The sequence below is a fragment of the Bos javanicus genome, chromosome 14, assembly GCF_032452875.1.
Source record: "Bos javanicus breed banteng chromosome 14, ARS-OSU_banteng_1.0, whole genome shotgun sequence".
NCBI classification, from domain to species: domain Eukaryota; kingdom Metazoa; phylum Chordata; class Mammalia; order Artiodactyla; family Bovidae; genus Bos; species Bos javanicus.
The window spans coordinates 30,897,786-30,925,419 of NC_083881.1; the positions used below are offsets into that span (position 1 = coordinate 30,897,786).

At 46.1% G+C, this 27,634-nt stretch overlaps 1 protein-coding gene across 1 annotated transcript; it reads left to right on the plus strand.

Moving 5' to 3' along the window:
- Positions 1-26,533, plus strand: VXN (vexin). Its single transcript, XM_061438882.1, has 6 exons — positions 1-506; positions 5,196-5,251; positions 14,401-14,551; positions 18,664-18,725; positions 21,595-21,686; positions 23,972-26,533. Exons 1-6 carry the CDS (start codon positions 440-442, stop codon positions 24,153-24,155), a joined length of 612 nt encoding a protein of 203 aa, XP_061294866.1. The 5' UTR covers positions 1-439; the 3' UTR covers positions 24,156-26,533.
- The last annotated feature ends 1,101 nt before the right edge of the window (positions 26,534-27,634 follow it).

Consider the following 27,634-nt stretch of genomic DNA (forward strand, 5'->3'; position numbering starts at 1 on the left):
TTCATTTCTGAAATGATAGGGGAACTGCCGGTACCAAAAATCACGTTTCCTTTTCAGTATCATCCTCCAGCCACGCTTGGCGCTAACCGAGTAGGCGATTTCACCTCATCACCACTTCACAAAAGACTTCCAAATCCACTGCAGCAGGCACGGCAAAATAAAGATGTTAAATACATCCTGGCTGGGAGGGGACTGAAGCGCTAGGCTCCATCAAAGGTTTGCAATAATAGGATTCATAAAAAAAAAAAAAAAAAGACAGATGGGATTAGAAAATGTTGCAGTGAAGACTCTGGAATGAAATGAGATCACAGCACCAGCCTGTCTTTTGTGAACAGGCACAATGATCCCAGAGCCAGATTGGATTAGGAGACCTCGCGACTAGGGGTTCAGAGAGAGGCCTCCCATCCCCGGGCACTTTTGGGGAGAGAAGGCTGAAACGATGCATCAGATTTACAGCTGCAGTGATGAAAATATAGAAGTTTTCACCACCGTGATTCCTTCCAAGGGTGAGTAAAATTGCCCTTGACTGTTTCCTTAACGTGGCTGTTTCGGTCAGAGGGTAAAAGACAGTCACGTGCTGTTTTACTACGTTTACCCTCAGGTCTCTGAGGTCGGATGGCCTCTGTTGTGATGGTGTTTGTGGGTGTTTCTGAAAAGGGGAGGGGGCATGGACGAACATCGGTCATTGAGAAACAATCCATCAAGGGGGAAAGGAGGGCAGTTAAACACTGAATTCGATACTGGCAAAACCCAATATGCTGAGTAAAACTGACAGTGAGCCATTGTGTTAGGAAACAGGGATGAAAACAAAATTCCCAGGGCAGCTGGAGAGAGACTCTTCTCCAGGGAACAAGAGGGTTCCGAACTGAGAAACAGCTGGCTCTAAAGTATGATTTCTCACTGTGCCGTGAAACAGGAGGGGGGAGCCTGCTGGCAGTGGTCCGATGAAGTGGTCCAAGAATACTCTGACTCAGGCTGGCCTCCGCACAGACCCCAGGGCCACGCTCCCAAACTTAACCTGGAACTGGCACTGCCAGAGGGTGTGACTTTGTAAAAGCCCTGCTGCTCCGAGGGGAACGGTGTCCAGTCCCAGGCAGGGTTCTGTGGCTCTGGACACTTTCCTCGCCCCACCTGCAGGACTCGGCTCTCTGTTCTGCTGCCCCTGCGCTCTCCCTGCAGCCCCTGTCTTGCTGGGAGAGCCCGGGACCCTGGCTTAGCCCTGGGTCTCACTGTCAGACTGAATGAAAAGGTCAGAATATCTGCTGGTGCAGTGACCCCTCTGTTCAAACAACTCCTTTCTTCTTCCCATGTCAGCCATCAACAGGGCCACTGCTGGGGGGCAGGGAGGGACCCAGTCTGGCCGCAGAGAGACAGCTAGCAGAACATAAATTCAGCTTTAGACATTTATTGCCAGTTAGAGGGGAAGGAAAAAGAACTGGGGAGTCTGCCCACGTGCTATAGTTGGAACTCTCTGGAGATTTTGGAAGGTACCTGAAAAGTCAAAGGTGACCCTCTGACCCAGCAGTTCCAGTCCTGTAAATACACATGGATGCTCACAGGGCAAAACTGAAAACAGCCTACATGTTCTTGAAGAGGGGAAGGGGTTAAAGGTGGTGTCACCAGACTCTGGAAGACCCCACAGCAGTCAACAGGGATGAACTGGGTCTATGTGTGTGGACACAGGTCCACACTTAACCTCTCTGGGCCTGAGTTTCCAATCTCGTACAAAAGGAAGAACTAGAACTCATCTTCCAAGGTTAATATGGGAGAAAATTGAGATATAGACAAAACGTATAAAGCATCTAGAATAGTACCCAGCAGGTAGGAAGCACCATTAAATACATCACTTACAGAGTGATTTCTATTTTTATTCTATATTTACAGCAATGAATAACTTGAAAGCATAACATTGAAAGGGAAATAAAGCAGGCTAAAGATTGTTAAATTTGGAAATATGAAACAGTACTATATATTGTTTATACACACATATCTAGAGAAAAGCATTAAAAAAAAAGACCACAGGCCGGAAAGACACCAAGTTAGTGAGATTAGTAGCTCTGGGGAGGGAGGAAAGTAGAGTTAGAGGTGGGTAAAAAGGGGACCAAAGCTGCCCTCTCGCTTGCCATTTCTTTTGCATGAGAAGAAAACAAATTGAAAGCAAATACAAAAATGCTAAAATGTCCATTTTCTATAAATGTTTTCCATTTAAAAAAATTTTAAGGGAGAAAATCCTCAAAGCTGAATGGCCCTTTTAAATCAAAAACTTATACAATTCAGGAGGAAAGTCATACTTCACCTGAAGAGAATCATTCAAAACAGGGCCTTTGAATCCATTGGCTTAGCAGGCTCATCAAGAGACCTACCACCACGTGTGGGCTGTGTGACCTTGGACAGGCACTCAACCTCTCTGGGCTCGAGTTTCCAATCTTATAAAAAAAGGAAGAACTAGAACTTATTTCCTGAGGTTATTGTGGGTGGGGGGGTGGAATTGAGATATAGAAGACATGTAAAGCATCTAGAACAGTACCTGGCAGGTGGTAAGCACCATTAAATATTGGGTTGGCCAGAAAGTTCATTCAGGGAATTTTTCCATACGATGCTATGGAAAAACCCGAACAAACTTTTTGGCCAACCCAATGCATCACTTACAATGTAGTTTCTCTCTTTATTCCAGATTTACAGCAATGAATATGCTTAGTCAAAGATAAATACACAACCTTGAATTTCTTTCTTGCCATTTTTATTCACGGCCACCTCCGGGTATTAAACCAGTCATCAGTATTCATGGTCATGTCACTGCTCAGGAAGCTGTTCTCTGGGAAAGGGATATTTACAGTGTTATATTAGACTGTCAGTGGAAGAAGCCTGCCTCTTCCTACACCTTGTTTTGTCTCATCTCACCTCCTCCAGAGCCTCAGGCTCTCAGTGGGAGAAGACGGTGCCTGCCAGGTCTTCCTAAGTCACTGCTTATCAGATAGATTCGTAACTCTTCATCCCATTCCCACCTTCCCTGCCTCTAGAAAGACAAGTTGGTTTGATTTCCTCTAACAAGGGTTATAGTTCTCCCTGGTGTGTCCTTTCCCAAATGCTCCTGTTTACTATATTCAACGTGCAATGAACCAAACATTCACAGAGCAAAATTTCAGAGGCAGAGGCTGTGTTCCACCACCCCATCTGTGTAGCCCTAACCCTCAGTGTCTACCTATGAAATAGAGTTAATGAAGAGACCCAACCCCACAGAGTTGTTATGAGAAGTGAATGAGAAGGAAAGAAGCTGTCCATCACCTACTAAAGGCCAATGTGAGCCATTATCACACCTATGATTGTATTATATCCCTCTTTCCAACACACACACACACACACACACAAACACTGGGTTCAACCTAAATCTATGCATTTAGCTGAGTCATCTTAATTTCTCACAAAAATATGGCAACAGCAAGTGTTACAGTGTTTAAGTAGTTAAAAGGCACAATACAGAGACCAAGTCTGTAACTGAGGACAAGTGTGTATTTTCACTTCCCAGAGAGAAGGGGAGCCCTTAAGGGAAAGATTTCACAGGCACAATTCACAGTAAACATAAAAGATAAAAATCTGTGGTTTTACCAAGAAGTTATACCAGAACTTATTTCCTGAAGCACACCAGTGGGTTTAATTCTAGGGTGAAAGGCCTTCAGAATAATTCTCTTGGGAATAAACAACAGTGGGGCGGAGTTGGCAAGGGGAACTGGGGAACTGCAGGAGGAAACGGAGAAAACTCTAGAAGGAGAACTCCTGATGGATGTACAGTCTCCTTTCACCTGCCCTTACCTTGCAGAGACAGATAATCTTAATAACCACCCCTGAAGCCTGGGAACTCACTCTTTGCCAGGCACCAAGCTAAGGACTTGATAAAGATTAGTCCATTTAATCCTCACTGTAACCCTTGCAGGCACTTCCCAGGTGGCTCGGGGATAAAGAATTCCCCTGCCAATGCAGGAGGTTCAGTCCCTGGGATGGGAAGATGCCCTGGAGGAGGAAACGGCAACCCACTCCAGTATTCTTGCCTGGAGAATTCCATGGACAGAGGAGCCTTAGGACTACAGTCCATGGGGTCTCAAAGAGTTAGACATGACTGAGCATGCCTGCACATAGCCCTCAGAGGTGGTTGTGAATTCCACGCCCATCTTCCAGATGAGTACAGGGAGTGAGGATGAGTCACTGACCCTGGTCAAGTTGGGATTCACACCGAAGTGAAAGGAGTGGAGACCCCTGGCTCAACCAGTGCCCTGCTCTCCTGGCTTCAGGGCTGCCCTCACTCTTCAAAAAACACCAACAGAGCTCTCACCTGAGCTCTTACCTGACCTCTGACAAGAGGTCATTTCCATTCCAGGGTAATGACATGGCAGGATTTCACTTCTAAGTCACTCAACATCAATGTGCAAAAGAGATGCCTGGGTGTTTCCACTTCCAACCAAATACACACCTTTTCCCAACCAAGGAACTTTCTATGGCTAATTGACTCTGAGTTTTTTCATTGTGGTAAAATGTACATTATAAAAACTTTATCATTTAACCATTTTTAAGTGTTGAGTTCTGTGGCACTAAGTACATTCACATTGTTGTCCAAACATCACCACTGTCTGTTTCCTGAATTTTTTCATCTTCTCAAACTGGTGCTCTGTAGTCATGAAATCATAACCCTCCATTCCCTCCTTCCTCCAGCCCAACGTTCATCCATGTTAGAGCAAGTTTCAGAATTTCATTCTGTTTTTTTTTTTAAGGCTGAATGACAGTTCATTGTATGTCTATGCCACATTGAGTTTATCCATTCATTTGTTAATGACTCACCTTTGGGCTATCATGACTAATACTGCTCTGAACTTTGGTGCATTTGATCAAGGAACATCTAAAATTGCAGTTGCATCCTTCTCTTCTTCCCATCCCCCCTCCCCTGTGTCCTGTGCCACTCTAGGTACATAGCCTCTCAGTATTGCTACTGTAGGTGCATCAGCCTCGGGAAATGAAAGTCGCTCAGTTGTGTCTGACTCTTTGTGACCTCATGGACTATACAGTCCATGGAATTCTCCAGGCCAACCCAGAGATCAAACCCAGGCCTCCCTCATTGCAAGTTGGGTCTTTACCAGCTGAGCCACCGAGGAAGCTCTAAGCCTCATAGGTGTTCTCTAAAACAATTCCTTTCTCTCTCTTTGCAGTGACCAGTCCAGCCAGAAGAAGAGTCAAAAGCTCTCAACATCTCTTAACCAAGAATGTAAGAAAACTTCAGTTTTGATCCTTTTGTTGACTTTCATTTAAAAAGCAATGTCCAGCTTCTTCACTTGCCCCACTCCATCCATGCTCTTAACAACCATAAAGGTTTTCTGTAGCCCAGGTTGCTGCTGCGCTGTCCATTGTCCACTTAATCAAAACAACTGACAAATGTCAACCAGACAACAAAAGGCTCTGTACTGGACCCACTTTTGCATCAGATAGTTTTTGTTTTACATATACATTTTCTTCTCTTCTTAAACAGAATCCATGATATGGGTACAGCATCCTTGATCTAGGTGTTCCCCTGTTGTTGGCATTCGTAATATTCCATTTTTTCACTACTATAAATAGCAGTGCAATAAATTTATTTGTACAAAATACTATTGGGGATTAATTCTGTGGTGCATAGGCCTCAAAGTAGTATTAACAAGTAAAAGAAGAGTTTCACCCATCCATCATTGGCATTTCTTCTACTGTGCTAAAGTGGACAATATAACAGTGATTTTTAAAAGATGCTTTCTGCTTACAGTTTTGTCCCATATTACCAGGAATTCTGAACAACTGCCAGGCTTCCAACAATGCTTTTCCATTTACCTCCAACCTCATCAACATTTGGCTTTCACGTTTTTGTATTATTTTTTGCTACTTTAATAAGTACATGCATTACCTTAAAATTAGTTTACACGTCTTTAGAGCTGCTGAATTTCTCATTTTACTTACAGATTTCTTTACAAAAGCTTTCAATACAGTTTTGTACTTTAAAAGATTTATTTTCAAGGCTAATTGTTCCCTCTTGCTTATACTGGAGTTTCTATTTCTATCACAATTTTTTTGTAGAACACCATTTTGATTTTCTAAGGATCTCAATTTTTAAAATCCTATTCTCCATTAAATAAAAAAAAAACTTTCTAAGTGTCCTGGAAATGAAATTAGGTTTCAGTCATTGTTTTATATATATTTATTACTTTTTAAATTTCTAAAGCAGTATGTTCCCATTGCTGCTAAGTCGCTTCAGTCGTGTGCGACTCTGTGCGACCCCACAGACGGCAGCCCACCAGGCTCCCCTGTCCCTGGGATTCTCCAGGCAAGAACACTGGAGTGGGTTGCCATTTCCTTCTCCAATGCATGAAAGTGAAAAGTGAAAGTGAAGTCGCTCAGTTGTGTCTGACTCCTAGCGACCCCATGGACTGCAGCCTACGAGGCTCCTCCGTCCATGGGATTTTCCAGGCAAGAGTACTGGAGTGGGGTGCCATTGCCTTCTCCAATGTTCCCATTACAAAATTTCAAACACTAAAAAGATGTAAAATATAGTATCAGAAAAATCCTGAGAAGCTGAAGAACACAGTGGTTAGGTATGTCGATTAGAGTCAAACTACCTGGTTCTTATCCATTTCCTAGTTTTAAATCTCTGTTCTATCCATTTCTAGCTTTGTGACCTTGGGCAAACAGCCCCACCATTCTGGGACTCAGCTTTGTTAATGTTAAAATGGGGATAATCGAGAATATATCCCAAGAACTATTGGAAGGAACAAATGATTTAATACACATGAAGTCCTCAGGCTTTCCTGGTGACTCAGACAGTAAAGAATCTGCCTGCAATATAGGAGACTGGGGTCAATCCCTGGGCTGGGGAGATACCCTGGAGAAGAGAATGGCAACCCACTCCAGTATTCTTGCTTGGAGAATCCCATGGACAGAGTTATAGCTCAGAGGGTCACAAAGAGCTGGACACGACTGAGTGACTAACACTTTTACTTTCTTTCTTTCAAGTTCTTGTCCAAATCTGACACATACTGAGCATTCAATAAACACTAGTATTTTTAAGTGAAAATTTCTCATATAACAGTACACAGTTATCATGCTTTATTGCTCAATAATATGTTGTTTTGCAATTTACTTTTTTCACTAAATAAATTTTAAAATCTTTACATGCCAATTAACACACCCAGACCTTCCCCATTCTTTTTAGAGGCTGTATGACATTGTATGAATGCACTATAATTTTTCACTCAAACCTAATCTGAAGTTTTCTAGATTATTTAACCAAATCATCAATAAATGGGTTTTCCCCATTTTTCCACTAAAATAGTGCCACAAGAAATACTCTTGAATGTATTTTTATGCTCCTATGCAAATGTTTTTGAGGGTAAATTCATAGATATGAAAATGCTGGGTCATCAAACTAACACCTTATACTTAAATTTACATAATCCTGTATGTCAATTTTTAAAAAGAAAGAAAATGCTCAAAGGATATAAACACTGAAAAAATTTTATAGCCGTTGCCAAATTCTTAGCAACTGTTCTAAAGTTCCTTTACCAGAACAGTTAAACCAATACTATATGACATCAATGTTGTTACTCTTTGACAATCTGATAGGTGAAACTATTTTAATTTGCATTTATTTAATTATTAATATCATTTTTCATTTTTCATAGATTTTTATATTTTCCCCCTATGAGTTAAAAGACATATCTTTTGCTCATTTTTCTGTCACTTGTATGTCCCTTTTTAAATTGACCTTTGAGAATATTTTTATATATTAAGAAAGAAAGGGCTTTTAATGGGGTTTTTTTGTTGTTAAGGCAAGAATTCTTATTTCTCATGATCCCGAAAAACTTAAGACCACAATCTAGAAAGGAAAGTGCTTTTTAAAATTTATTTATGTATGTATTTTTGGTTACACTGGGTCTTCACCGCTGCACGTGGGCTTTCTCTACTTGCAGCGAGCAGAGGCTACTCTCTAGTAAGGTGCACGGGCTTCTCATTGCACTGGCTTCTCTTCTTGCAGAGCATGGGCTCTAGGCCCTCAGGCCTCAGTACTTGTGGTACACAGGCTTGGCTGCCCCATGGCATGTGGATCTTCCTGGACCAGGGCTCAAACCCATGTCCCCTGCATTGGCAGGTAGATTCTTAACCCCTGGACTACCAGGGAAGTCCAGAGCTCCTGAGTTTCAAGAAGTAGCAGGTGTCCCCAAAAATGGAAAAGGGAGGGGTTGTGTGTAATTTCGACTTTGAGAACAGATTCAAGTTTGGTATTACAGATGGTCCCCGACGTATGATGTCTTGACTTTCATAAAGACTGCTGTCTTTACTATGGTGCCAAAATGAAATGCATTCGGAAACCATACTTGAAATTTTGAATTTTGATTGTTTCCTAGGCTATCGATACATGGTCAGTTAGTTAAGTCACTCAGTCGTGTCTGACTCTTTGCGACCCTGTGGACTGTAGGCCACCAGCCTCCTCTGTCCATGAGATTCTCCAGGCAAGAATACTGGAGTGGGTTGCCATTTCCTTCTCCGGGGGATCTTCCCTACCCAGGGATCAAACCCAGGTCTCCCACATTGCAGGCAGACGCTACTTGCTTGTGACTCTGGGCAGTGTAGCAAGCCACAGCCTTCCACCAGCCACACAATCACAAGGATATAAACAGGATATACTTATCGCCATTCTGCATCCAGACAACCATTCTGTTTCTCACTTCCAGTACAGTATTCAACCAGTAACATGAGACATTCAATACTTAATTATAAAATAGACTGTGCAAGATGATTTTGAGGAGGTTGATATAAATATTCTAAGCACATTTAAGGCAGGCTCCGCTGTGATGTCTGGCAGATTAGTTGTATAAAATGCATTTCGACTTACGATATTTTGGGGGTTTTTATCAGGACGTAACTCCATTGTAAATTAAGAAATATCTGGATTCTGGATTTGAAGGACCACAAATCATTCATGACTCAGGGAAGATCCTTTGGGAATTAGGAATGTTTGGTTCTTATCCAAGTTCTTGCCTTGAATTCCTGACCATAAACAATGTTTGTGTCTGAATCACCGCTTATACCAATGTCTACTAGCTTTATAAGGACAGAACTGTGAGGATAAAATGGAAACTAAATCATACTTTTTAGGAGGTAAATAGGGTCCTAGGGAAGAAATTTCTCAAGGGATTCAGAACCTAAACAAAGGAGACAACTCTCCACGGTAGAGGTGAAGCCACATAGGCATGAGGTACGGGAAGCCCCCAAAACATGGAGCACTGCCTCCTGGAACATCCAGCTGACTTCAGCCAGGCTCTATAGACAATGGACATGAATCTGAGCAAACTCCAGGTGACAACGCAGGACAAGGGAGCCTGCTGTGCTGCAGTCCATGGGTCACAAAGAGTTGGACATGACTTAGCGACAAAACAACAAAACTCCATAGAACCAAGCTCTCAGCTTTCCTGGGAATGGAAATTTCTGAAAAAGACTGCTATGTTTATAGTTTATGACTCTCCCTCTCTAAAATATTTTTACTTTGAGAAAAAAATGACTCAAGTATATGAATACATATAAAAAATTGCTTTTATTTAAAAACAAACAAAACAGAAGTTAGGATCTTGTCTTCAAATATGCAATCTTCCTACAGGTAAGAGAGCTTAATAACACTCTCTGGCCTTTGAGCTCTCCTCTGAATTTCTGATTTCCCCTAACTGCCTGACTCATCCTCTGCTCATAAAACTCACATTCAGCCATACATTCAAATTAGAAAAGACAGGAAAGGTCTTTTGCAACTGCTCTTACGTACCAGTATTTACGATTTTTCCCTGAAATTCTTATTTGCATCTAGTCTCACCCCTTGGACTATACCATACCATGTCAGTTTTCTTCCTTTACAAATATCTCTTTCCTCTCTGACTCATTCTTGGTGCCGCAGTTTCTCCCTCTGTGGGCCACTCATAATTTACATCTTCTTCTTCTACAGTCACACACTCTCCCTTCTCTAGACAGTTTTACTAGGTTTTCCCCCCGCACCCTCTCTGATTCTTAGGCAATGTTATTGACCCTGATGCTGGGAAAGATTGATGGCAAAAGGAGAAGGGGGCGGCAGAGGATGAGATGGTTGGATAGCATCACCAACTCAATGAGTTTCAGCAAATTCTGGGAAAGATGAAGGACAGGGAAGCCTAGCAAGGGAAGCCTACAGTCCATGGGGTCACAGAAAGTTGGACATGACTTAGCGAATGAACAACAACAATTGACATTCTGATTATCCTGATGCTACAGACAACGTAAGAGTAGCTTAAAGGAATAGATTTACACTAAAGCGTGGGTCAGTCAGGCCTCTCAGTTCAATGGAGCCACTGGCACCAAGATTCACAGCCTGTTCATAATAAGCAGTGGCACCGCCACAGGAAAGATGGAAGAATAAGACTGCAAATGTCACTTTTGCCCCAGATTTCAATCTTGTGGAGAAGGGCTCATCTGATTTTTCTTTCTGGTGATCTGATTTTTTCAAAATGCACCATGCAAACAATTTGCACTTGAAAATTCTTACCTGGATGTCAGCACTCCCTTAGGGCTCATGAAACCATGGTCTGAACCTTGAAGACACAGGGCTCCCCTTGGCCTCAGTCTCCCTGTGTGTAAAATTAGAAAGTTGAGCTAGGACTTTGCTACGGATCCTATCAGCCCCTAATGATGATGATCCTCCATCATCTAGGTCCCACCTGTTTTTATGACTCCCTGCCTGCCCCAAGGTCTCTGACATGAGCCCATCCAAGGAGCATCAACTTATCAGAATATAGCTGTTACACGAGTTCATTGTCTACTTTCAGCAGGCGATTCACTAACCTCAGAAAGGAAAACCCAACATTAAACACTGGTCTCCCCTTTGCCCCTTCCCCAGTCTCACCCCTGTGGTCAAGGAGCTAAAGAGCCTGCTCTCAGATTGGTTTGTTCTGAAACTAGCGGCAGGAAGGAACTTAGATTGGGTCCTTTAGACCAGAGAATAAGCCAGACTGTTGGGAGCCTTCAGAACCAGCTGTCCATTCCCTGGCATGGGCCTAACACACTGTCCTGAGGCCTCTCAGAGCCTCCCCAACTGTGTGGCATGAGACAGAAGCACAAGGCCAGCTGAGAAAGGGAAATCTCCTGAGGTGAGGCCTCTCCTCTTTCCTTTGCTGCGTTGGCATCCTTCAGGGCCAAGAAGATAATCTGCTGAGGGCCAGGGCCCTAGGTCATGACCTGGGAGAACCCAGCCTCATCCCCACCCCAGGAACCTTGCATCCAGCGGGGCTCCCTTCCCAATAGCTGAAGCCTCTGCACTCTCTCCCTCCCCCTTCCTTCTCCCCCTCTCCCCTCCACAGTGCGGAGAAGGGAGTGCAAAGGGGGCCTTTCTTGTTTTTCAAAGGGAACTTTTTTTTTTAATTAATTAATTTATTTTGGGCTTCCCTGGTAGCTCAGCTGGTAAAGAATCCACCTTCAATGCAGAAGACCCTGGTTCAATTCCTGGGTGGGGAAGATCTCCTGGAGAAGGGATAGGCTAGCCACTTCAGTATTCTTGGGCTTCCCTGGTGGCTCAGATGGTAAAGAATCCAATTAAATCATTTTAATTGGAGGATAATTACCATATTATGATGGTTTTTGCCATACCTCAACATGAATCAGCCACAGGAATCCTTTTCTGAAGAGGAAATGCTAGGCTGTCCTCCCTGGACTTCACAGGCTTTCATGTCCTTACTTCCTCCTTCTACAAATGGGTTGGAAAACACACCAGTTCTCACTCCTCATTAGAGGAATGCTGAGAGCAGGAAAGTAAAATCTAAAATACCTATGACGAGAGGCCAACAGTCAAAGGTCTTAAAGCCAGTAACGGGGCTCACATCTCTCCTGTTTGACCTGGAAGTCCACACTCAGGGGGGACCCATTGCTGGTGTAGGGTCCGTGAGTGCTGCCCCAGGCTTGCTGGAAATCCAGCTTGCTAGAAAAGGCTTGCTAGAAATCAGCAGAAACACCTCCCTTCTAATCATTTAACAGTTTATAAACATGTCAACTCAACATACTGTACCCCTCAAACGTATACAACTATATGTGTCAATTATGCCTCAATAAAGCCAAGGTGGAAAAGAATATTTTAAATTATTAGGGAAAAACCCCACCTCCAGCAGTGCCTAGAGGAGAAAGGGACCTAGTTTTAAACGGTCCTGAATTATCATCAGCTTTCTCCAAAGGCAAAAAATTAATGAGTCTAGTTCCCAAAATGGGCCTGAGAAGATTTAATTTCCTAAGCCAGATATGACTAAATTGGGGATAAATTAATTTTCTAAGCAAAGGACTATTTGTGATAAATGGAAGCCAAGAGTGATAGCTCCCCTCCCTCTGTTGGGGACGTGATCAGTCACTGGTAAGGAAACGGATGACATGAGGGAAGAGCCTGCCGTGTTCCTGAAATCTCTGGGAACGGCCAGCAGGGACTGTGCCCCAACCAGCAAGGATGATCCAGAGAATGACCCCCCTGCATGTAGTCTCAAAACACCAGACCTGGGGTCTGAACTCCTGTTTGTGTGACCCCAAATGGAGATTCATCTTCTTCATCATCAACAACAATCTGATAGGAGAAAAGACAACTTGGTTTTAATTTCCATTTAATTATGGCTGTCCAGCACCTTTCATATTTACTGGCCACTGGTATGTCTATTATCAATTGCCAGCTGGTTTCTGGCCCCATTTTTCTACTGTTTTTTTCTTCTTTATTGATTGGCAAGAGTTTTATGTACACAGGGATAATTCCCTATTATCTGTAACAAATGCTATACTGGGCCATAATCTTGTGTTTGTTTTTTGTTTTTTTAACATTCATCTTTGACCTGTCTGATGCTCATTTTGGTATGAGAAGTGTGGTCACGAATCCACTTTCTCTAGTGGCCTGATACTTATTAAAGGTCCAAATTTCCTCCACTAAGATAAAATATCACCTTATTATAATATTTAAAATTCAGTCTTATTTGCTTCAGCTTCAACCACAATTGTTTTTTGCAGACAACAGAGGGGAATTCATCAAAGCCTGGACTGTAAGGGCTGAGACAGGTCCACCTCATCAGATACACCCCGTGCCAGGATCTAACACAAACATGCCCTCGCAGTATGTCTGTGCAAGGAAGGAGCAAGTGAGCAAGAGAATGAGTGAATCCAAACCTCAGAGAAGGTTCTGTGTAATGCTGGAGGTTCTACCTGCTTCACGGGACTGAATGAGCCCATTGTCATTTGCAGCTATATATAAAAAATAGGCAGGATAAGACCCAAAAGCTGTCGAGATTCCCTTTGTCACCTCACCCTCAAATTAAGATAAAATATAACACTATTTGTCTCAAAGTTTTACATTTAAATTATTCAATAATTTAAATATTTTTATTTTAATTTTAAAGGCCCATCTCAGTGGACCCTGACAAAAGTGGTATTCTTCTTAATGTACTTTTCCCCAAACAACTATTCAGCAGGTGATCAGTAGTGAAAACACTTTAGCATGTAGCACTCTATTCTAGCTTGCCAGAATTCCCACTTATCAGCCACAAGTCACGGAAATTCATGTCACAGCTCCACCTGACACAGGCATTCTGCAAAGCAGAGGAAGTGTGAGTATCCAGGAACCGTGCCTGCTCCGCTTGCCAACAGCTTCTTTCTTTTTACATCCAGGGTGTCAGGTGGGGCCCAAGTCCTCTCCCTAGGTCTCTCTAATGGAGCATCCAAAAAGCCATGGCCTACATGAACAAGGGCTCCCACTGAGATGCAGAGGCTGCAAGACCCCAATTTCCAGAGCCATCCCCATTTCAAATTGTTTTTGTTGTTTAGTCCCTCAGTCGCGTTCGACTCTTTGCAACCCTGTGGACTGCAGCATGCCAGGCTGCCCTGTCCGTCCCTGTCTCCTGGAATTTGCTCATACTCATGTCCACTGAATTGGTGATGCCATCCAACCATCTCATCCTCTGCCGCCTCCTTCTCGTCCTGCCCTCAATCTTTCCCAAGGGTCTTTTCCAATGAGTCAGCTCTTTCCATCAGGTGGCCAAAATATTCCTGTCCTGTTGTTAAACCATATTTGGCTCTGAGGCAGGGAGCTGGCCTCCACTGGGGGCCTGACTCTCTGAAGGGACAGCTGGTGGGGAACCCTCAGAAGCCTCATCTTCCTGCACCGTGGTACCCCTCGACTTGCTGGAGTTCAATACAACGGTTCACTGTCTCGGGCCAGTCTCCCCCAGGTTTTCTCACGGCTCCCCACAACAGCTCCAGCAGTTCCAAGTTGGCACAAGGTTCCAGGCCTGGGCCTCTGCTGGGGGTTCTGAGATTCGAGGAGAGGAACAAGGTGACTCAGGTTCTTCCTCCTCCCCGCAGGTGGTGATCGAGTCGGACCTCTACGCACCACGGCCCGTGGAGCTGCTGCCGCACCGCACCGACCGCCGCGACGGTGAGGGCCGCTGGTCGGGCCGCTTCCAGAACCCGCGGCTGCAGGGTCCTCATCCGGCCAAGACTCCCGCCAGGCCTGGTAGGTGCATCCCGGCTCTGCGGCCCCTGGGACCTCCCTGAGGGGCAGTGACCCACTTAGAGTGGCTGCAACGGTGTTTGCGTCCTGGCTTGGCTTTGCTCCCACCACGGCGCGGTCTTCCCTGGGGTCCTCCATCAGGCCGGGTGAGCGGTGCACCTATGGCTGGGGTGGGGCCGCTGCCTTCCGCAGTGCATGCTGGTCCCGCTCTGAATGCACCTGCTCTTGGCCCCACCCACCGCCGCACCACAAAACACCTTCTGCCTTAAACCACTGGCTTCTGGGTCTGCCTGATCTACCACCTAGCTCCAGAGGCAGTTCCGCGGGATTCAGGAGGAGATAAAAATCATTCTACTCTGGGGGAGAGGAAACCGGTGTAGACACGACTTATGAAGTAAAAGAAGCTTACATTATGCTGTATGTGTGTGTATGAAATTATACAGACTCATCAACTGCCATCTTAAAATCCCACTTTTTAAAATTTGAATGGCTTAAACTATTTCAACAATTTATAAAAAGAATTTAGAAACAAATTTGTTTTGAAAGTTGGAAACAGAGTCTTACCTTCCACACTATTTTTAAAAAATGGCTCCCACTCCAGCAGTTAAATAGGAATCTGTGTCTAGCTTGCTGAAGTCTTGATGGTGTTTTGCCTTTAATTCCTGGTTTAGTTTATTTCTGTTATGCCCACAGCCTATAGTTATTCATACTTTTAAGTCCAGAAATACACAAAAAGTCTTGGACGTCCTTTTCAAAGCTTTGGAGTGTCAACTATTTTGTATTTTACAAGAACTGAAATTAGACTCCACTGAGTATGGCTCTTCATCCAACCATCTTCCCTCTTTCCTCCTTCATAGATCTTAGACTAGATCTCTAAAGCTTCTTTGGTTACAAACACACTGATCCTGTTTTTACGAGCCTAAGTATGAGAACCCATAAATCAAGCTATATTCTCTAGTTAAGTGATTACATATATGTCTTTTTTACAGAAAATGAAAGCATGAGGGAAACCACAATCTGCCTTGCAAATTAAGAGGAGATAATTTTTTTCTCTGTCTATATATAGGTGGGTGGGTGGATGGGTTCCTGTGTGTAGAAAAAAAGAATACCTTCTCCATAAAATCATAAAATGAATTTACAGCCATGTTGTTCAAACTTTAATGTACCAGAGAATCACCTGGGAATCTTGTTTTTATACAGAGTCTAATTCAGGACTGAGTAAGGCCCCAGATTTTGTTTCTAATAAGCTTCCAGATGATGCTGACAATGTTGACCCAAGACAACATATTGATGACCAAGGATTTAGAGACAATCTGATGGGTGGTTCTCAAAGGGTGTCCCAGGAACAGCAGAATCACCCAAGAACTTGCTTGAAATGCAAATTTTGGGTCCCACCCAAGACCTGTTTGGTCAAATTCTGGGGTGGGTTCAGCCATCTGTCTTAACATGCCTGCTCACCAGTGATTCTATTGGACCCTGAAGGTGGAAGCCCACAGATTTCTGCCAGCCCCTGCTGTGGATCTACAGGAGAGGAAATGGAAACCATGGAAAATAGCTGACCTACCGTAGGTCACAGCGCTCATTAGCAACAGAACTGAGATTAAATATCAGGTCTCCTGGTTTCCCAGCTAATTGCCTCTTCCCCTCCAGAGAATAATGTCTTCCAACTGCCTAGTTTCAGGGGCTCCTTTCCTCCCTAAGCAGCCTGTGGAAGCCTGGACTGGAGGAGAGAACACTAAGTTATGAAATGAGGAGACTCTGCCCGGCATGTGACAGTCAGCTCATGCAGGGAATGTGCGAGTCAGGTTAAAAAAAAAAGATTGAGCTGGGCATGGATTCAACTCCCTCAGCTCCCACAATCTGACAGATTCCAGGGGAGGGTGAGAGGGAGGGAGGGTGTCTGAGTCAAAGCCAGGCCCAAGTGCTCTTCCCCAGAAAGGCTGGGCACCGGCCTCAGGTACAAGTCTGCCATCCTCCTCTGAGAAGGACATGTGTTTCGGGGATCTGACATCTGGAGACCCAGTTCTCTCCTGAGCTACAGGAGGAGGCTCCTGGGTTTGCAGCCTTCTCATGTGGCAGAAATATGCCCTGAGGAAGCTTAGACATAGCAGGACTCTGAAGGCAGAGGCCCAGCTGAGAAACCCTCTCAGCCTGCAGCTTTGAGCAGGTGAACCTTAGGTGCCCAGGAAAGGGGATACCCCACCTCCTGGGCTGGTGGAACCTTTCCACCAAGGTGGCCTCAGACATCTCAGAATTAACTTGTTCAAATGTGATTGTCTTCCACCTTTAAACCTCTCTTCCTTTCTCAGCTGGGGTCGCTATCCATCTTTCCAGTAAATCGCTGGGGTGTTGACCCCAACCTCCCACCTTGTCCTCCCCCACCCCTACTCCACATTACCAATCACTGACAATGTCAGCTCCTACATAGGTCTCGTCTCTTCTTAGTACCAACTTCAGGCTACCTGGGTGAGACTTCCTTCATCCCTGGTGTGTAGCAGCAAACCTTGGTTCTCAGCCACCAGGCCCTCTCCCTCCACAAGGCTGCTGGAGGGTCCTTCTACAGCAGAATCTGTTATCCCTCTGCATTAAACACTGTGTCCTCCCACCCCCAGCTGCCCTCCAGACCACACCCAAGGCCCTGTAGGACCCAGTTTTCTGCTCCCTCTCCGGGGCCACCTCCTGTGACACTTCTGTCCCCGCCAATCCATACACAGAACAACCCTGAGCTGTGACCACTCATTATATTCTGCTATATCCTGGACCTTCCCTGACACGGTCCTTTCTGTGGATTGCCCTCCCTGGGTCTCTCTGCCTGAAAAACTCCTCCCAGAATGGGTTAGGGGTTCCCTCGGTCAAGTTTCCTTAGCCCTGCAAGACAACCAAAGAGGTCAGCTTGCCATTCCCTCAGTCATCCTCACCCAGCTTCATCATAATTGCTGTGCATCTTTAAAGACTGCATTTCCTCACCTATTATTATGTCTGCCTGTAAGGACTTCCCCAATAGCTTAGTGGTAAAGAATCCACCTGCAATGCAGGAGAGGCAGGAGATGAGGGTTCAATCCCTGGGTCGGGAAGATTCCCCTGGAGGAGGAAATGGCAACCCACTCCAGTATTCTTGCCTGGAGAATCTCATGGACAGAGGAGCCTGGCAAGCTACAGTCTAATAGTCCATGGAGTCACAAAGGGTCGGACATGACTGAGCACAGCACATTGGAGGAGTGAGGATTGTAGTGAGGATTAAATGAGATGGTGTCTGTGTGTCCCACACTCAGCACAGCACCTGACACAGTAAATACTGAAAAATACAAGCTACTGTCAGCACTTCTGCCAGAGCATGACACATCGTGGTCTGATCTTGGTAGCCTGTGACTTCATTTTATTAGCATTGAGATGCTTTCCGTGGGGTGATGGGCGTGTTCTCTATGCTATAGTCTGATAGGATGGGGCTCTGCCAGGAACATCTGCCCCAGGAGGGACTCCATCAAAGGCCAGCTTCCCCCCACCCATCACTAGCTGAGCTACTCAGCTCAAGACCTGGATTCCCAGAAGCACGGGCCTCAGAAATAAAGGCACAGAAAGAAGGTTCTCACTTACATCTCAGGCCAGTGTCTCAGGACACTGATAACCTCCGATCCTCCCATGAGAGGAAGGCTCATTTTCACAGAGGTGCGTTCAAGAGCGCAGGGTAAATGATTGATCCCTGCTGTAAAGACTTAACGCCTGATAATATCATGTGATGTGACTCCTTAGGAAGGAAGGAGGAGCTAAGGGCGCATCCTCTGGGCATCTACTACAGGCAGACCCTGTACTGAACACCTTCACACATGTGATCTTGTTAAATCTTAGTTCTAGCCCCTTGAAGAGTGCCAGTAAATATTTTTGAATATTTACTGTGTCAGGTGATGTGCTGAGTATAAGACACATAAACATTGTCTCATTTAATGCAGGTGACCCACTCAACAGTCGCCCCAATCCTGACCCTAGTTCATGATTTTGCCACTCAGTAAAAAGGCCCTTAGAAATTCCTACATTTGTGATTTGATTAGCTAACAATATAATTGATGCAGAACCAGAAGAGTACCACCGAGTAACATCCCCTCCATTCAACTTTGCAGTGGGGACATCAGAACCCAAATCAGCAAATCTGTGTGGGAATCGAACATATGGCAAAGCTTTGGTAAGTAATCTAGCCTGGTTAGCTGTATCTTCCAGGCTTTAAACATCTCGCCCTATCTGTGCCATGAAGGGAGAACAAGCATCCTTTGTCCCAGGCCTGGGGATTATCAGAAAACTGCAGCTGAGGGTTCTTTGTTCCTAAAGCCTGTCAACTAGCGGTACACCACTGGCTGCTGCTCTCTTTCTTGCCAGATATTCAGCTCTTAGGCAAACAGAAGGTATCACCTAGCAGACATCTCACACGGGGGCGGGGGGAGGCAGTTTCTGTGGTAAGTCCCTGCTGGGTGGAGGTGCCTGGCCAATTCCCAGAGACAGCTATAGGGGTAAAGAGATGCAAGGATCTCGAGTTCTGTGAAAGCACAAAACACCATCATCTCAGAGGGAACCCTGAACTGCCTCCTCTGGGAGTACTGAGGCAAGTGCCATCCACTGGGGTTGCCCAAGATGGATCCAATTGACCAAGGTTTTATATTTTCCCCTGGCTCTGTCATGGCATGCGGGCTGCCCAGGAGAGGGTGACCTTGGGCAAGGTGGCTCTTGGCGGCCAAGGACACCTGAAGAAGCCAAAAGCCACCTGCGGCCCACCCACCCCTAGCTGGATGGCTTGTCCTTTCCTGAAGGGGATCACATAGTGCATGTCTGGGTCTAGCTCAGCATCACCCTGTGAAAACACATCTCCCTCATCATCTTCCGGGCAGGAACATGGGTACCCTCAGGGTCAGCAGAGAAGGGGTGAGGTGGTGGCTGAAGGAGAGGTCAGCTTGGGCGTCCTGGACTCTGTGGGCATCAGATCTCAAGACTCATGGATCATGAGAACTAGAACAGACTGGAGAGAATGTCTCAGCCATCTGCTCGTCTTTATGGAACAGACTGGGCAGAGATGTGAGTGCTTCACTCCTGGTCTGGGCAGGAAATCTAATTCAATTATTTCATTTAGGTCATCCCTGTATTAGGAAAATCGCCCAAAGGGCAGCGATGGGACAATCAAGAGCTCCCTGACTCAACCCGGTATCCAGGGGCAACCCAGGGTGGTTTGGCTGTTGCCACAAAGTGAAGGTTGTCAGGCTTGACAGCTTGAACCGCTGCCCCCAGCAAGCCCTGGCTAAGGGAAAGAGGGCAGTCCATCACCTTGGATGAACTTGCCCCCAACCCTGGAGAGGTAGCTGCAGTTGGGAAGTCAGAGAGAGAGGGGATGGGACAGGCTGGTGATGGAGATGTAGTCTCAATGGAGAGGCAGCAAGAGGGCAAAGCAGCAGCATGACTGACCCTTTCCTCTGGGCCTGAGACCTTAGGGCTGGAGTCCTGCAGCTCTTCAGAGGCCCTCTATCCCAGGGTGGGGAGAGCAATTCAGAGCCCACACAGTCAAATCTGACTGGATGCTAATATGCGCTGGAGGAAACAGGACGGAGGACAGAGAGGGAAGAAGCGATTTTCTGGCCACTGGCACGACCGGAGGGACAGCTCCCGAGAGGCCACAAGGTGGCACAGTGGCTCTGCCCACAACCCTGGGCCAGCGCGGGAGAGCAGGGGAAGGTGGATCCTGGTGTCCTTGACCTGGAATTTTCCAGCAATTCCAGGAATGTAGTGACCTTAAGCCTTCCCTGGGGCTTGGGGTGGAGGAGCAAAGGGGAGATCCACTGACTGAACAAACTCTGGACCTGGCCCTGCTCAGGGCCCCAGTTCCTTCTCAACTCAGTACATGTCTCTTGAGCATTCACCACCTCCTTTAAGAGGAGAGCCAGCAAAGGGTTAAGTCCCAGACCCTGATCCAAGCCAAGCCATTCCTGGGGAGACTGCACAAGCAGAGGAAACAGAAGTGTAAAGACACGGAATTGGTGGGTTGCCAAAACATGACACACAGGGACTCAGTGCCGTGAGGACAAGAGATGGAGATAAATCAACTTGGGCTCCAGCCTAAGGGAAGACTTCCTGGAGGAAGTGGCCTTGAAGGGCAGGCAGAGATGAGGCTCAATCCAGAGAGTGAAGGAAAGGTTGGGTGAGGATGCAGAGTTGTGGGTGAGCATCAGAAAAGGCAGGACCAGCCCTGCTGGGACATGTCGGGGAAACAGAGGGAGATAAGGGGGAGTCCTGTTTTGAGGACCTTAAAGAGCAGCAGGTAAAAAATCTGCCTGCAATGCAGGAGACTCGAGTTCCATCCCTCAGTCAGGAAGATCTCCTGCAGAAGGAAATGGCAACCCACTCCAGTATTTTTGCTTGAAAAATCCCATGTACAGAGGAGCCTGGCGGGTTGCAGTCCATGGGATGACAAGAGAGTCAGACATGAAAGAGCTACTGAGCACACACGCATGAAGCAGGGGACAGAGCTGACCTTGGTCCACCCTCAGCCGGGAGGCCCTGCGAATCTGGGAGGGCCCTGGGGTGTGGGGCAGGTCTGGTGGGAAACAAGGAGATCCTGTCCCCGGGTCACTGGCCCTGAGGCTCAGTGGAGGAGAATGTCACTGCACTTGGCCGCATTTCCAAGTGAGAACCTGCAGGATTTGACAACAAAGTGGACACAGATCGGGGGTATTAGGGGGACAGAGGCCTTGGGCTAGAATAAGTTGCTCACTTTCAAGTTTCTCTAGGTGAGTGGTTCCCAAAGTGGGGTCTGGGGACCAGCAGCAGTTGAGAACTTACTAGAAAGGTGGCTTCTCAGGCCAACATCAGATCTACTGAGTCAGAAGCGAGGGTGGGCCCAGTGCTGCATTGACATGCCCCCCTAGGGGAGCCTAGGGCCCAAGGCGGAATGAGGTCCATTGCCCTAGGTTGATGCCGGTTCAGCAGCTTAGCCAATGCCCTTTCCAGTGGCTCCAGCCAGTCGGGGAGCTGGCGACAGGGCAACAACCTCACTCTCCCTTCTCACAATCCAGATGCCTCCGGTGGCCCGGATCTCCGTGAAAGCCCCCACGGTCCTGGAGGCGGCAGCCCCGGGCTCGGAGAACGTAGCTGTGCTCACCAGAGGGTAAGTGCTGTGCCTCCAGCAAGCTCCCAGGGGTTCCCCACCTGCTCCCATTCTGCGCAGAAGAGTAACAGGTGGCCTGGCTGACAGATCCCACAGAGATGCTGAAACAAAATCCCTGGAAGCCATAAATGACCTTCTAATGAGGGCTATAATCCCGGGTCTCTGTAGCACCTCGTTGACTGTTTCGCTAGGATTAAGCTCAAGTGTTTTTGATGGTTTCTACTTTATTACCGCCACTCTTTAGACCTGGAGAAGTGTCATTTGGGAGGAATTTTGGTTAATTAGATAAATTAATCACAGGGCATGGAGAAGGAACTGGCAACCCATGCCAGTATTTTTGCCTGGAGAATCCCATGGACAGAGGAGCCTGGTGGGCCACAGTCCATGGGGTCTCAAAGAGTCCAACACAACTGGGCGACTAACACACACACACACACATACACACAATCACAGGCCATACACAGAGCCTCCTGAAATGCCTCACACATTAGGTTCAGGCCCCCTGCCCAGGTAAAAAGTACATAAGATACAAAGGTTTCAAATCAAATTCATGACCTGCATGTAACTATTAAGGTTTCCCTGGTGACTGAGTGGTAAAGAATCCGCCGGCCAATGCAGGAGACAAGGATTTGATATCTGGATTAGAAAGATCCCCTGGAGAAGGAAGTGGCAACCTACTCCAGTGTTCTTGCCTGGGCAGGCCCATGGACAGAGGAGCCTGGCGGGCTGTAGTCCATGGGCCGCTAGAGTAGACAAGACTGAGTGACAAAACTAAAACAACAACAACATTACTATCAACTCTGCTCTAGAACCAGCAGCTAGAATAGCCAGAGCAATACCCACACCCCCAAGGACCACCCCACTGCCTTCAGTGGAACACTAAGATAGCCACACCCTCACTACAATCCTCCAGACTTGGAGGGAGCAGAAAAGTGGCTTCGGGGATGACGAAGAGTGTGGGCTCTTGACTCAGTTCTGCCTGGGTGGCTGGCACTGACGCTGACTTGCTGTGACTTCAGACAAGTTATTCAGACCTCTGTGTCCTCATTTCTTTAAAAACAAAACCCAAAAATGGGGATGATTATAACTACTCCAGGGGTTATTGTGAGAACTGGATGAGATAATGCGTGGAGACCTTGCACCAATGATTGCATCATTTTTCAAAAAGCTTTACAATATGCTAATGGAAAAGACACATGCCTGGGGACATGTGACATGCTCACAGATGAGGGACCATGGGCTATCATATCAGCCCAAGGGGTGCACACCTTAAAAGCTGAGGGAATTAAGGGAGGACCAGGCCAGTGTGAAGCCCTTTTAGATGAAAGAATGCAGTCTAGGACAAACAATAAAAACCAAGCCATCGACATATTGAGATGTGATGAGAGAAAAGTATGATTTCTTTCTCTTTTTTTGGCACACCTTGAGGCATGTGGGAGTTCGGTTCCCCAACCAGGGATAGAACCCACAGCCCCTGCATTGGAAGTACAGGGTCTTAGTCACTGGACCACCAGAGAAGTCCCAAAAATCTAATTTCAATTGCATTAAGTTCTGGTAGCAAGTTGTTCTGAGCAGGTAAGGCTGCTGCTGATGGCTGCAGTAACCAGCAAACATGAACCCCCTCAAGAAATGAGCCGTTTGCCTCTACTGCAAAGCGTTCTTCTAAATGGCCCCTGTGTCCCTAAGTGTAGATATTCTCATGTCATTTTTTTCCTGGACCCTGGCTATAGAAAAGAAAACAAAGGCCGCTTCTTTCACTACAGGAGAGCAAGTGAGGAGGAAAATGAACCTTTATTGAAGTCAGCAACGTGCCGGATGCTTTATATAGTCTTACTTCCCCCCTCACAAAACCCCCAAGAGTTAGATAAAATTATCTCCATCCTACACGTGAGGAAACTGAGGGTGGCCGAGGTCAAGTCACTGAGGTCATAGAGTAGGTTCACTTTCAAGAGCTGACGCATGGTGATGTCTGACCTTTCCAGCAAAATCGTTCGAGTTGAGGGGCGCGGCAGGGGTGGGAGAGTAGAGTTTGGAACAAGAGCAGAACTTGAGATCCATGAGCCGGTGGTCCCAGGTTCACCTCCTTCCCTTCCGCATCAAGGACCCCCTGGGGCGGGGTGAGGGTTGTCATTCCTGCATGAGGCCCAACAGTGACCTTCCATGTGGTCACAGGTCATAGGGGCCCAGGAGGAACGGGGGTTCCAGCTACACTTGTCGAGGGCAACAGTTAACAGTCAGGCTAAGCAGAGTGACTACTCTCCCTGCCCACCTCGGCTTTTCTGTAGATCCAGACACCTCAAGAAGATGACGGAAGAATTTCCAACCCTCCCCCAGGGAGCAGAAGCCTCCCTCCCGCTAACAGGAAGTGCTCCCTGCGGCATGCCCAGCATCCTCCGGAAAATGTGGACCAGGCACAAGAAGAAGTCTGAGTATGTGGGAGCTACCAACAGCGCCTTCGAGGCTGACTAAAGATGACCCCCCCGGCCCAAGTGCCCTGCGCTGGCCCCAGTTCACTGCACAAGGGGAGGAAACTTCCGGATCGGAACGGAGCCACATATTCACCTCTGCTAGTAGCTGGTCCATGTGCCATCACCCTCCAATACTAACTAATCACCCTGGCTGAGGACATGGGACAGAAACCTCCCTCGAAGGCAAAAGGAAAATGTTCCCTTCTTCGAATCGATACAGCTGTTGGTCTCAAAGTGACTTTGGGAGGTCATCAAGTTTATCCCTATGTTTAAGCAAAATGGCACCAAAATCAAACCCACTTTCCCAACCCATTTTAAAGACCTCCAAGGAATCAAGCAGACAATTCCTCAGTCTTCCTTGGGAGTTGTTCTAATTTCTGGTATAAATGTAAGAGTTTGACATTTGAGGCACTTGTAAACACACTGGTTCTCACTGTTCCTGTTACTGTATTTATTTCATCTTGATGAGGTATGATTTTTAGTGACAAAGCGCTTTATGTGTTTACTTAGTAGTTCTAATATCCACTTGAGGGTATCGTCAAGATCAGTTTTGATGATCATTTGGCATGATTGCATGAATTCTCTATTCTTTTACATGTGATTTTTCTATAGAAAAACATGATTTAAAATTTTGAATGCTAATCTTTTCTGAAGTGGCACAGTCTAATGGAATTAATAATACCTTGCTTGGGTATAATTATTTTAGCTTTAAAAAGCATTCTCCCATCCATCACTTCTTACATTCACAAAATTCCTGTTAAAGAAAGCACAAGTATTCCCAGTCTACAGATGGGAAAGCTGAGGCCTTAAAAGGGTATGGAACTAGATACCAGATACTAAATACAGGTCCTCATCCTCTGTACTAGACTGCTTTCTTTGCTTATTCTAGCAGCTGATTTAAGAATATGTCTCTGGGGGCAGTCTTTGAAGGAAGCAATTTGACAAAGTTAGAACAAGTACATGATATAAATGAAATGCATCATTATGTATAACACTGAACAAGAAATTCTTGTTTTTGTAGGTTGAAAATAATTATCAATTTCATAGGGTTCAACCTAATATATAATATTATGCTTTCCTTCTTTTAATGGAAATGTCATCATCAATTCTATTATCAATGTCAATAGCCTTAAAATAATAACATGATTATGACAGCTACCATTTATTATATGCCTCCTGTGTGCCAGGTGCGATTCTGAGCACTTCACATACATTATTCCAATCTTCCTATCAACTCTGAGTAGGTGGCCTTTCCCATTTAGTAGACACAGCTTTAAAGCAGTTAAATGACAAGTCTGAAGGCACCCAACCCATAGCTGGCATCATGGGTTCAATGCCTATGTTGTATCTACTCCTTTCTACAGAACATTCAGAACATAGAGAAGATCCAAGGCTAGTAAATAAACTTCATCTCAAATGCTGCTGCTGCTGCTGCTGCTAAGTTGCTTCAGTTGTGTCAGACTCTGTGCGACCCTATAGACGGCAGCCCACCAGGCTCCCCTGTCCCTGTGATTCTCAAGGCAGGAACACAGGACATAAATGATTGGCACAGGCTGCGTGGAGTGCTGTGTGGGGCTGGAATCTGAGATAAAGGAATGTAGTGATCAATTGGTAATGTCTGCCTGTGGAGCTGATTAATGGGATGTGCCTTGTATATTTGTCATTTGTGGCCTCAAGTCTGCTTTCCAGAAGGTTTGTTTTCTAATTCAGAAGCTTAAACTAACCCAACTCATTTAACAAAACCAGCAACTTCATGGTGAAATTTAATCTGAGACTAGGTTGGAAATTGCCATTTCTTAGTACAAAGGGAACTTTTGCCAACATCACTGGTCTCAGACACAACAGTTATTCACATGCTGCTGCTTCATGGGCGTGTGTTGCTTTTTGCTCTGGGAATTACCCGCTTCCATATCTCCAGGTGAAATGTAAGACGACATGGGGGTAAGAGGCCTGGGCTTTCACCTTGCTGACCTCTGCTCTTCAACTGTTGTTTTAGACTGAACACCCAGTCCTCCCAACAGAACATAACTTGGAGATGTGGACATCAAGGGCTCTTTCAATAAGGGCCACAGTGGACTGTGTAATATTCTTACAGTGAACAGATGAAGGAGCCTGGAACAAAGATAGGGAGGGAACAGGTGATTTACACTGGACCTGTCAGACTATCCTACAACTATTTATTTTAACTTATTTACTTTACAACTGATGTCCTCTATTTGTATGTGGCAGCTGGAGATATATGTAGGATGGAGCTTATTTATTTTTCATTTAAAAATTTCATGATGAAGTGTTTGCCTCATGTAGAACATTTTCATTGGCCAATTCAAATAAAAATAAAGTATGCTTTGTTTGTGACATTAATAAATGCCCACAAGAGTATGCCTGGGGCTTCTTCACTGGATGGGAGTGGGCTTTCACAAAAGGAAAGAATTATGTATCTGGACCTCATTGCTCCTTTACCTAAATGAAAAGGATTGCAAGAAAGGACCCAGCATGCTCTTTCCATCCAGAGACAATGTCTGGTTTTGATATTACAGCCCTGCCCAGCAGTCAGCACCAGGCTCGTTTCTGCCCAGCCCTGGCCTGGCCCAACCTGGGCTCTCAGGGTTCACTCGCCTCGCTGAAATGCTGCCCCCCAGTCCCCACCACAAACCCCAGGGGGCCCAGTGGCCATCACTCTGTGCCCACCTCCTGGGCAGCTTTCCTGGCGACCGCCCCCGTGACTCACGTCACTGCCACTTGCCGGAGAACGCCCAGCCTGGCTGCAGATGGCTGTCCGGGAATGCTGGAGACTGGAGACCTCTGGAGCCAGAGGCAACAGGGATTCCAAGACATTTAGGGTAATAAAATCGCCTGTGTTAGAACCAAGTCCAGTCACATACTTCGGTTCTTACTTGTGTGCTCTCTGTGGCAGCCCCTCCCCCATCCGGCCCCTAGAGCAGGCAGATGGGCAGTGGGTAGGAAACGCAGCCACAGCCAGAGTCGGATTGGAAAAGGAATCATGAGACATGCTGTCTCTAAGTTGGCAGAGACCTCGGACACGCAAGGAAAAGCACAGACGAAAAGATGACTCTCCTAGGGATTAGAATCGTATTTTAGTTTTCTCTTTCTTTTAAGAATGTCAGCCTCTTAAAAGAGAGGTTTGTGGTGAAGGCATGGCCATGGTGCAGGGGGAGAGAGAGTTCATACTGCAGACCAGGCCACATGCCTGGAAAAATACAGTGGAGGGGGAGGTCGATTTGGATGTGGAACAAGACACACATCTGTGTGTAGAGCCCTCGGCCAAGATCACAGGTGTACAGCCTAGTACCAAGGCCACAGATGCAGGGCCTTGCACCATGGTCATCTCCAGAACTGACTAAGCCACATAGCAATCATTGCCATGATCCCCCCTGACCTTAACCAGCCAGCTCCCTGACCCCATATTAGGTAAAAATACCCATTACCTAATGCCACCCTTCCAGCAGGAATTTTCTTTGT